We start from the raw sequence: 11888 nt of genomic DNA on the forward strand, positions 1-11888 counted from the left end.
ATGCTGTCTTGGTACAGCTGTTAGCCTTGCAACTCAACAGCACCAAACATTCAGTCCCTTGAAAAAGGGAAGGGTTATTTTAACTAGCAGACCTAGGATCAGAAGTCCTTACCTTGACAGAAAACGTCAACAGCACATGGTGTGAAGTAAAACTGATCCTAGATCTGCATTTTACAATTTGTTGCTTTAGAGTGCAGAGAGCAGGAAGCGCAAACATTCATATCAGAAGCAAATACTAGAAGATGCAGAAACAGGTTAAACTCACCAGTCATATCTGGAGGGAAGGCAGTAAAAGGTTCTGTGAGAGAGACAGCGAGAAAGAAACAGAGAGAGAGTGAGACAAAGTGAGAGACATTGAGAGAGACAAAGAAAGATTCACTTTGCTGCAGACATTAAGGAACATGTTCTCTTGTCTGGCATTCTCCAGTAATGAAGCAAGTTTTACAAACAGCAATTAGCCTGAATACAGAATGAGGAAGGAGATGAGGATGAAAAATCAATATCCCAGAACTCAGAGGATCTCAGAGAAGCTCCCAAACTTTACAACCATGTGTAAAAATTCATGAGGATTTTTTGTTTCTGAATTTTGTGTTTACTAAGTGGACTAATGGCTCCACTTAAAACAGCTCAAAGAGGGAGCAAAGTGATAGATGTAATTTGCATTGCCTAAACACACATCTCCCATTTCTTCTCAGAAATATGAAGTAATTGTGCCTTGCTGTACATTGGGATGCATCAAACTTTTGATCAGGTTGCACCACTTACAACTCTGTAAGGCTGTGCACTGGCAAACATGCATGGGTGTACATGTATTGGCATATGTACACTGGTGCTTAAGAGAGTGAAGCCTCAAACATTTGGGGTGCTACTATTAAGAAGGCGCAGACAAACATGATGGAGTATTGGGGGATATTTTTTATTGGCAAATGTAGCACAGCCCAGTGTGCGTGTCCAACTGCAGTAGCTGATAAGAAGACTCCCATCATTCATTGGGGTGGAGGGTGGGGTTGGGGGTGGAACGATTGCAATAAGTTCACAACAGTGCAAGGGCTGGGAGGTTTCTGACTTTAGGATCTGAGCTGAGCCACACAGAGCGTCCAAGCCAGCCACTAGTACGAGCCAAAATGGCTCTATCACTTCTGGGTTTCATGCTGTAGGCTGGAAATATGAGCAAGTGTATGTACAAGGTCAGAAGTGATCCCTTTGAGACCCAAGCTCACAAAGATGTGGACTTCTATACAGGGCCACTGGGGCTGTCAATAAATTTGGTTTTGGAGAAGGCTGTTTAAAAATACAGAAAGAGAGGCAAGGAAAGAATAATGAAATATAGATTAGCATTGGGGCTCATGGGGCTTTGTGGCCTAGTTTTTATTCTGTAGTTTGTGTTTGATGACTAGTGATGTGCCACTCATGTTTTACACCTCTACCTCTTCTTTGATGATGTCAAATTAACAGAAAGGTTGATGAAGTGAGTGCTAGGGCTGATAGAGGTGCAGGGTATTAAACACCAGGCTGTTTCTTTCCCAGAATATGGAACCAGTAGAGAATAGGCAGATGAATGGCAGGAATGCACCAGAGATGCAGACACTGAGACATAAAGAGAAAGCACAAGCACAGGATGAAGTATACTCTAATCCCTGAAGCATACCCTAACCTTTGAAGTATACTCTAATCCCTGAAGCATACCCTAACCTTTGAAGTATACTCTAATCCCTGAAGCATACCCTAACCTTTGAAGCATACTCTAAATCCTGAATCATAACCTAATCCCTGAAGCATACCCTAATCCCTGAAGCATACTCTAATCCTTGAAGCATACCCTAATCCATGAAACATACCATAATCCCTGAATCATACTCTAATCCCTGAATCATATTCTAATCCCTGAATCATATCCTAATCCCTGAAGGGCAATCACACTGAACAAGCTAGCATTTTCGCTGCTGCAATAAAGCATTCTGGTCCTCAGGAACATAACATTAAACTGATCGGTGCTGCTTTCCTGCAGCACTGGTGTTGGCGATCCCCAGTGTGGGTGAGAGGATGAAAGGGGCAGAGCTAAAATGCTTGCACCCAGGGAAGACGGGGGGACGCGCTAAAGGCGCCACTCTGGGAAAGAACAAGAGCCAGTCCTTGAAGGTACGGCGGCGCTTACGCGTGCACTCCTCCAGCGGTGTGCTCGAACTCATATAGATGTTGTCTATCCAGATGTGGCCAGTGGTGGCCTTCTCGAATACGCCTTCTATGACCACCTGCCAGTAAAAGAGAGAGGCAAAAAAATCACTTCCTGTGAAAGAAGGCATCTATCTATCTATTCACTTTAAACAGCTCAAAGAGGGAGCAAAGTGATAGATGTAGTTTGCATTGCCTAAACATTTACACATCTCCCATTTCTTCTCAGAAATATTAAGTATAAAAAAAGAAGATTCCAGTAATGGACACCAAATTAATGCAGTGCCATAATTTGTTTGCATTGCCAGTTGTTGAAATGAAATTAGGAAACTCAAAGAAAAAGAACTCATCTACATTCTTGGAACTTCAGAACTCCATTAAATGAATTTTATTATTTAAACATCTACTTTTGCATATACAAACTAGTTCCTCCTACTACTAATTCAGAAGTACTTTGCTTGCACAGCTGATGAAGCTCCTCTGAAATGTCCTGTTTTTCTGGAAAGTCTGTGTATTTCACTACAATTTTAAAAATATATGTCTGTCTGTCTATCTATTTATGTATCTATCTCTCTTAAATTTTTTAATAATAAGAGTGTAATGAAACATCTTCATGTGGGCAGCTCTGGTTGTCATAATTCAAACAGGCAGGCATCATAAACCAGACCGAGGGTGATCACTGCTAGACTTGAGGCAGTGTACTCAGAATGACACAAAAATTCGGAATTTGGAGCTGGACAATATGGAGGGGACCAATTAGGACAGAAGAGTCCATATGGAGCCACGCAGAGAGGGCTAAAATGCTGGTAGGTGGACACATAGCTGTCGTAGAATCTGTCCTAGATGGCTGTTAGTGATGTAAGCAAGTGAAGGTTGTATTACTGAATGAAGTGTGTGGCCAGATGAGCGCACCTGAAATTCTTTGGGCGATTCAGGTATGATAGTCCGGCCCTCCTTCCAGGTGGGGCCCTGGCCGCCATGCAGGGCCCACAGGAGGGTCTCCTCCAGCAGTGGGTCCCGCAGTAACACACGCAGGGTCCCCTCGTCCTCCAGCTGGTAGGAGAACTTCAGGCAGAGGGGCCCGGTGTCTGGGCCCACCTCAGGGCTGACAAGCCTGGCTTTCTTCCCTCGCGTTTTGGGGCTGGCCTCCATGTACAGGTAGTTTCCCAGACCTGTGTGACAGAGGACATAACAGTGGGCACGTCAAAGATGGAGTAACGGAGATAAACGATAGATGCTGACAATCGTGATGAGTGGAACACAAACAGCTGCTCTGGAAACAAAATTGTTTGCTGAAGTAGCAAAGCAACATCAACATAATCTACAATGCCAGGTTAGGCAACCATATGTTTGAAATCAAATGCTCTCCTTATATTTTCCCTACAGGAGATAAGTGACTGTGCAGTTCTGACAGGAAACAATTTTGAGCTGACCATAAGAAACACAATTGAGCACAAACGGCAGTTCAAAAAGAAACTCAGCTTCACATTTCCTTTACAACATGTATCTACACAAAAAACAGTTAACTGTACATCTATATCTAATGGTGACTGCGCTTGACCACCATGCACACTCTGCTTAAGTGTGGTACTTTGTGCCAGGTGTTCATGTGACAGACGAGAGGCGAGGTGAAGGTCTCAGGAAGATAGCTGTTAGAAGTATCAATTCAAATATGTTATGCCTTTCTCAGAAACTGAACCTAAATTATTTGCTGGCTTGTAACCCCTTTTGAAGATGACAAGATGGCATAGCATGAATGGTTGCTTTGCTATGAGCTCCGACTAAGTGTAGTGTTCTTTTATGTACTCACGATTCTATATATCAGTGGTTTTTGCTTTCGGTCTTGAAAATTATACTGTGTACTCCTGGGAAAGTCTGTTAGATATAAGATCGACAACTTGCAACTTTCAATCTAACTTCGACCTCCTACATGACTGCTCTGCGTATGCTAAGGGTAAGCAAAGGGACCACACGCACCTGTACCCCCAGCCCACAATAGCAGCGCTAGAGAATGGGCATGCGAGCGGGGTCCTGGTCTAGCTGGAACAACATGCGAATTGGCCTCTGGCTTTTCTACTGGTGAATTTACAATCCTTAGAGAATAAACTCTGTGGATGCATTTCATTGCGTTGAGAGACTCAGGATTACTATATTATCTGTGTTATGACTGGCTGACTGGGGGCCCCGACTTGGATACTGAGCCTGCAAGATTCTCCATGCACCTCACGGCACCTCACAGGGAAACGCAAAGGCAGAGGGGTATGGTTCATGATCACCATCCCGTGGTGTGACTGCAGGAATGTACACACTATTAAAACATTCTGTTCTCGAAACCTGGAGTTCGTCACAGTCATATGTCGCCCATTCTGGGAAATGTTCTGTAACGCCTGAAGCAAAAACATACAAGGAGTACATGAAAACAGTCTGTGCATTCATCACAAAGTGCATGTAGGACATTGTTCCAACTAATAAAATCAATAACTGTTGTAATAAACCTTGTTCCAATCAATAAAGTTCTTCTCCAATGAGAAGTCCTGGATGAGCAAAGAGGTTCATGCTGCTCTTAATGCGCAATCCACTGTGATGAGTTCAAGCCAAATGGCAGAATTCGAATAGTCAGTTATTCCCTCTGGAAAACAATTAGGGCAGCCAAATGTGAATACAGGAATGAAGTTCAACAGAAGCACTGGTGGCATGTGGTAGGGAATGAATGTGGTAGCAGGTTTAAGAGGGGTGTTAACGGGCCTCACACTACTCTCTCTCTCTGGCAGAGGAACTCCCAGCAACCTGCACCGCAGGACAGCATGCCCAGCACTTCATGACATCACCATCCTTTTTGGGTCTGAGGTGGATATACAAAGGAGTTTCAGGAAAATGGACACGCACAAGGCTTTTGTCGCACACAGCATTCCATATCATGGATTAAAAGCCTGAACGGACCAGCTGACTGCAGTGTTCACTGACAATTTTAAATCTGTTCCTCCACCTGTCTGTTTTCCCGACATGCTTCAAAGCCTCAAAAGTTGGTCCTGTACCTAAGGCCTCCAAGGTGCCATTTCTAAATGACTGGTGCCCTGTGGCCCTGACACCCATAGTGAGCAAACACTTCAAAAGGCTGGTCAAGGACCTCGTTTGCTCCACACTGCCTGCCATACTGGACTCATTACTCATTACAATTTGGTCAAATTACATGTCAACTGTTGATGCAATGGTCTTTCCACTGCACACTGCCCTCACCCACAGGACAGGAAACTACACCAACTAAGTTTAAATCTCTGCATATGTGACTGGATCCTGAGCCCAACTCTAGATGGTCAAGTTGGGCAGTGTTATCTCCTCACCTCTCACACTGAACACAGGTACTCCCTCTCCACGCATTACTGTGTAGCCAGTAGCAGCTCTGACATTGTTGTGAAATATGCTGATGACACAACAGTGGTGGGTCTCATCTCCAATGGTGACAAGACAGCATACCGGGGAGAGGTCAGTGGCCCTAACACATTGGTGCCAGGAGAACTGCCTCTCCATCAACATAGCCAAGACCAAAGAGCTGAAAGTGGACTTAAGAAAGAGGAAGGGAGAATATGTGTCTGTCACCATCAATGGGACTCCCGTGTAGAGGGTCAGATACTTTAGGTTCCTTGGCACACACATCTCTGAGCACCTCACATAGTCGGGGCACCCAAATAACCAAGGCCTCTGCTGCCTCTTTTTGCTGCCCTAAAGAGGTTCAGCCTGAGCACCTGTATCCTCAGGACATTCTATACCTGTGCTGCTGAAAGCATCCTGACTGGATGCAGCACAGCGTGACGTTGGAGCTTAACTGCAGAGCACTGCAGAGAGCAGTGCTCAGTGCCCATATGCTCACTGGGGTTGAGCTTCCCTTCCTCCAGGACATAGCTATGCAGAATGCTGCCTGAGGAGGGTGAGGAAAAATATCCAAGACTCCAGTCACCCTGGCCACACCTTCTTCTCGCGGCTCCTATTGCGCAGATGGTGCCGCAGCATCAAGGCATCGAACCAGTCGGCTCAGAGACAGCATGTCCCATCAGGCCGCTGAACTCTGCCTCACATTAATTTATTCACACATGCACCCACGCACATCCCCGTGCTTCCTAAGTACAATTTAGATTAGTTATTATGATATTCTTTCCACTTTTATGTACAATTTGTGTATTGCAGTGTCTACTGTACGGTGTCTATTGTACAATGTCTACTGAAAAGTGTCTACTTGTACAGCGTTTATCGTGTAATGCCCAATGTGTACTTGTCACGGAATGTCCCACGAGTCATGTGGTACGGCCTGCTGCGTGCAGGGGGATTCATGGGTACTGATTTGTAACCACGCCCCCTTAAGTCACACCTGCACAGGGTTTACTGTTGAATGTTTGTCTGTCTATTTAAACCCCTGTCAGTGTGTGCACCCTCGTTGGTCATTGTCGCTACTTTGTGTAACTGTCGATATTTGTAAACGACGCTGTAGCTGTAACGTCGGTTTGTGTTATCACCATGTAATGTGTATATGCTAGTCGTTAAATGTTAAACGTGTTATCATGTTCACCATAAGTGTTATGTGTGAGTGCCACCTTTGTCGTCTATGTTTAATGTGAATAAATGTCTTGCACTGTCGAGGAAGTCTGCACGTCCTGCCCCACGCCCTGCGGCACTCGGGCCAGCAGCGTTACAGTACTGTATTGTGTATTGCATAGTACATATTATATACTTTCTCTCTTACAGCATGTATTGCAGTGTGTGTACTGTAGTGTCTATCATATTGCATTGCACATCTTTATTTATTTATTGTATATATTCTTGTATATCATGCATATATTGTGTTCTGTGCACTAACTATATTGGTGCTTTTCACTCATGCGCATGCCATATAGTGATGCGACAATCAAAAGCAATCTGAGATGACTCTTTAAAACTTGTTATGCAATATCACAGATGCAATAAAATACATTTAACTGTTCCGTGAACCTTAACCCTTTGTTGCACAATCTCAGCAGCAGTGGTTCTTCAAATGCCCAGGGAAGGAATCCCTGCCTTGCAGGTGACATTTTAAGGGCCTGCTTTGTCAATCTTCGTGTGCCAGCCAGCATGAGGGTGATATGGCTGACTGGGCCTGTGACAGTGTGTTGCTGATCTCTTCCTGACTGGGTACCTAAGCAGCATGACTCTCCTGCCACTAACATCCAACCAAAATGTTGGGTGACTGGCGAAGAAAAGTAAAGAATGTCGTTGTAAAAAAGTGAGGCGTCTTGTCATTGTTGTTCTGAGTGAGCAGCAGCATTACACCGGTTTCAATACTGAGTGCCTTAAATGATTCATTCTTACATTTTACATTCACAGCACTTGGCAGATAATCTCTTACATATTTATCAGCATGACAGTATGTGTGCTCCCTGGGAATTGACCCATGACCTTGGTGTTGCTAGCACCTTGCTCAACCTAACGTGAGAAGCATGCAGCTCAGAGATATATGAGTGTGTTTGTTATCCCTAACACTTCCCTATTGTCTTCTGCTTTCCTAGGGGGCTTTTGCCCTGTTTATGAAATAAATCTGTCCCTGTTTCCTCAAATATAAAAGAAAAGAAGGAGAAAAAAAAAAGAAAGACAAAGTGAAAGGGAACTGGTCATCACTAAGTGACACCATTTTGTAATCCCCCCACCAGTGCCGAATGAGCAGAGACAGGTGTGAGTTCTTTACTCTGTCCTTCTGTTCTTTAATAGTCTTCCTCTGGCATTTAAAGGTCAAGTGGTTCTACAATAAAGTGAAATACATCCGAATGAGACAGATCCATGACCTCTGTTGGCCTGTGTACAAGCACTAACTTCCCGAAGGTCACCTGTAACACCTTCAGCTGTCTCCAGGGCTTGGTAAAACGATTTTGAGAGTGCCTCAAACATATCAAAACCAATGAATTTTAAACAGGGTTCGAATAACAATCCCCATAACTTCAGTGTACAAGTGTGAAAAAGAAACGGAAAAGAAATGCAAGTCAAAATCCGGCAAAAGTGCTGGTTTTGGATCCAAGGTTTGTACAAAGAAAAATGAATAATTATTTCTTCAAGGAGGCTTTTGGAATATGGAAGCCTGCTTAGAGATACTGTGGTGTGTCCACAAGGTAGATGAAGGCTCAGTTCACCCAGTCAGAGCTCCGTTTTCCACAGGAGCAGGCTGCTTTGAAGTCAGTTACAGATCCGGTGCCTTAACCCTCTGTTTCGCATCAGCGTTCGAGCAGCTTGACAGGCCATAATGAAAGAAAGGAACCACAAAATCTATATATATATATATATTTATTAACCAGAAGCGTTTGATATATCAGAAAAAAATTAATAATCAGCTAATTGAACAGGATATCACCTTTGCAAGAGCTTTGTGATGTGTCGAGCTATAAAGCAAGAAAGCAGGGCAAACTGACAGAGGCTGCAGAGCAAAAACACACCATACATCTACCCTACCCCCATTCCTGGATTCCACATCTGTAGCTGGCATGTGGTGAGCAGTCTCTGAGTTTGAATGCAGGTGGAGTACCATCCCAGGATGTTTAGCTTTCCAGTCAACTTTATAATGTTGCTGAATGAGGGTAACTGATTCTGGGACGGCCCGAGAATTTTGGCGTGGGTAAAGAAATGCATTCTATTTAATGAAAGTAAATGTGCAGTGGAGGTGCCTTATGAAAGGTGACTCATTCATTTTATGTGATTGAGTATGTGTGTGTGTGTTTTGTGAGAGAGAGAGAGAGAGAGAGAGAGAGAGAGAGAGAGAGAGAGAGAGAGAGAGAGAGAGAGAGAGAGAGAGAGAGAGCGAGAGCGAGAGAGCGAGAGCGAGAGAGAGAGAGACTGAGACTCACTGTTGGAGCCTATGGTGAGGTCCTGACTCTGGCCCAGGGCTGTAGTTCTGCTCGAACTATGCAGGACCCAGCTGAGGTCGGTGTCTGGGTCGTGGGTCCATCCGCACAAGCTCTGCTCAAAATCACACGCTGGGGATGGGGGAGAGGTGCTGGAAGCTGCAGGGTTGGAAAAACAAAGAGTGAGAGCAATTCAGAGAGAATAAGCGAGTGAGAGTCGACACTCCTCGATTTAAAAGCCCGTCCACGGCTCTAAATTGCAATACCATGAGTGGGAAGGATTTGGCACTTCATATATTCACACAGTATATTCCAGTTCAACATTTAACAGCTGGTTAAACGCTACGTGGGCGAATGGGTCCGCACAAGCGAGCAGCGCTACATGCTAACGCCCAATGAGCCTTCGCTAACCTTTGGCCTTTGCTTCCGCTTCCCGCTGCGATGCCCCGCAGGCAGGAAGAGGCAGAGGCTGACGAGCTGAGCTGAGCCGAGTTCTTCTTGGCACAACACTGCTTAGCACTGGCCAGCGAGAGCCCATGGCATACCCAGGCTTCCAATCAATTAGCAGCTAAAGCGCTGCCGGTAGCATTTGCTTCGCACGATAAGACGTTAATTCGTGAGCTGCAGGATTCACGGAGTTCCACAGAGATATCAGCTCAGAACTACAAACGCAGTATCTTGACTGGAGTTCTAAATTTTTAATACAGCCATTCTATTAAATCAATTAATAACTTTTTCAATAAACCAGCAACTCAACTGCAAACTCTGATATAACAGCGAGAAGACGGACAGGGGGCTAATTGTTAGAAGACAATATGTCTGGAGTTCAACAGGTGATTTATAGCTTCAGTTCCAGGGGCTGCGACATTTCCAGCGATGCACTCATTCCGCGTCTTTCGACTCGGGAGGGAACGCGAACGACTCCTGACTCACAGGACCTGAATACCAAGCGAGCGAGGAGGGTGAGGCAGGAGACGGATCCCACTTACCAGAGCCAGGTTGGTGGGCGCTGCTGCTCTCTGCAGTGGGAGGCCGGGTGTACGTAGATGTCTCGGTGGCTAAGGTGGATGTTTCTGCGAAATAAAGGCGCAATTACTTCACAGTGTGCATCAAGGAGCCATGCCCCATCCTGCCCAACGCCAGCACAAAAACACCGTGGTGCCGTGACCCTGTACCTGCACCTGAAAATGTCCTGCTTTCCATGAGTTTTGTTACAAAAATGCAATGTTTTAGGTTTGGTTTACATTGTAATATTACTGTTATGAAGGGAACTGCTGAATGCAGTTTGTATTTCTTTTTATCATTCAAGCGGAGCCTTGGATGGTATCGTTCTGGACCAGAGGCAACACGGCACTTTGTGTATTTCTGTGCCAAACAACACCATAGCATCAGTCTGATGGAGAGCATGCCCTCGAGATGGCAAAGCAGACAGGCCACAGAACCGTAAATAAAAAACAGCTCACACACACAAAAACACACACACAGGCATGCACGCACACACACATACACCCACGCACAACCAGAGGAATCTGCCACCCCACAACCAGAATGACACAAAAAAACAGAGAAAAATGAGAGAGAGAGAGAGAGAGAGAGATGGCTGTAATCAGACTATAAAACAGACATTTAAAGGCTTTGCTTCCACTGCTTGTACAAATCACAAGCAGTAGGCTGTATGGCGACCTAAGATAGATGGACGACTCCTATAATACGTTCACCATCAAGGACAAATACGTTTTGGGTGTTTAGCACGTTAGCTGATCTTGAAGCAATTGGTCCTGACTTGAGTGTGAGCCAACAAACAAGTGAGACTGGTTCCATAGTGATAAGCCCGCGGCCCCGCCCACACAACGCCACACCCGGCTGGTACTGTCAGCCACCACCCTCCAGCTAACGACCCCCCCCCCCCCAAGAATGTCATCATAAACCGCCGACACACACACCTGGGCAGTAGAAAAATCAAATCTTAAATGAGTATGATTTTGCAGTCCCAGTGTATTACATACATACATACATACATGCACACACACACATAGCCATAGCCATCAGTGAGTGCAATCACAAACTGCCTCTACTTCAAGTAGAAGGAATATCTAATCTGATCTAAAATCAATTTTTTGCAGTTTTTTTCTCATGCATTAGATGAACTCTGGCACACATAAGCACATACACACAGGCACAAGCACAAACATATATGCACGTTGCTTGTTTTTCCTTCCCTGTGGCTCATACACATGTGACATGTGCACACACACACACACACACACACACACAACTGTACTTCACGCTGCTGCGAGTAAGATGCTCCTTTGGTGTCCAAAGGCCAATACATCCCCCAGCGTAATGAGTCTGACCTTTAAGAACTGTGACGGCAAGATGAGTCGAAGACCATGGACGGTGCCATGTTTGACGGCCTCCTTGTGTGTGTGTGCATTTATATAATACATTATATGTTAACTGCAAAACCACAAAAACTGATTTTAAATTAGATATTAGATATTCCTTCTACTGTTGAACTGCAGTGATTACGTTCACAATGTGTGTGTGTGTGTCTACTGTTGAACTGCAGTGATTACATTCACAAGATGTGTGTGTGTGTGTGTGTGTGTGTGAATGTGTGTGTGTGCGCGCATGTGGGTGTGTTAGCAGTCGTACTACCGCAGCTTGACTTGACCTTCGAGTCAAGTCCCACCATGTGGTGAATACATATGAGTGGGAACTGGGCTTCCTTCCCTCTTCTCTGTCCATCTCTCTCTCTCTCTCTCTCTCTCTCTCTCTCTCTCTCTCTCTCTCCCTCACTCTCGCTCAACCCCTCGCTCGGACTGCATTCCTGTCATCCCCTCCCATCTCTCTTCGTTCCCC

At 45.0% G+C, this 11888-nt stretch overlaps 1 protein-coding gene across 2 annotated transcripts in view; it reads right to left on the bottom strand.

The window, feature by feature from the left end:
* nrp2a (neuropilin 2a) overlaps nt 1–11888 on the bottom strand; it is a 58193-nt gene that overhangs the window by 7942 nt on the left and 38363 nt on the right. For both annotated transcript variants that reach the window (XM_035534693.2, XM_035534694.2), the window contains exons 11-15: nt 10016–10099; nt 9030–9185; nt 3085–3344; nt 2156–2252; nt 266–298 (exon numbers count right to left, since the gene is read on the bottom strand). In XM_035534693.2, the coding sequence (XP_035390586.1) occupies nt 266–298; nt 2156–2252; nt 3085–3344; nt 9030–9185; nt 10016–10099 (630 nt within the window). The remainder of the gene's footprint in view (nt 1–265; nt 299–2155; nt 2253–3084; nt 3345–9029; nt 9186–10015; nt 10100–11888) is intronic.

Source organism: Electrophorus electricus, chromosome 18 (genome assembly GCF_041902795.1).
Source record: "Electrophorus electricus isolate QZ-2024a chromosome 18, ASM4190279v1, whole genome shotgun sequence".
NCBI classification, from domain to species: Eukaryota; Metazoa; Chordata; class Actinopteri; order Gymnotiformes; family Gymnotidae; genus Electrophorus; species Electrophorus electricus.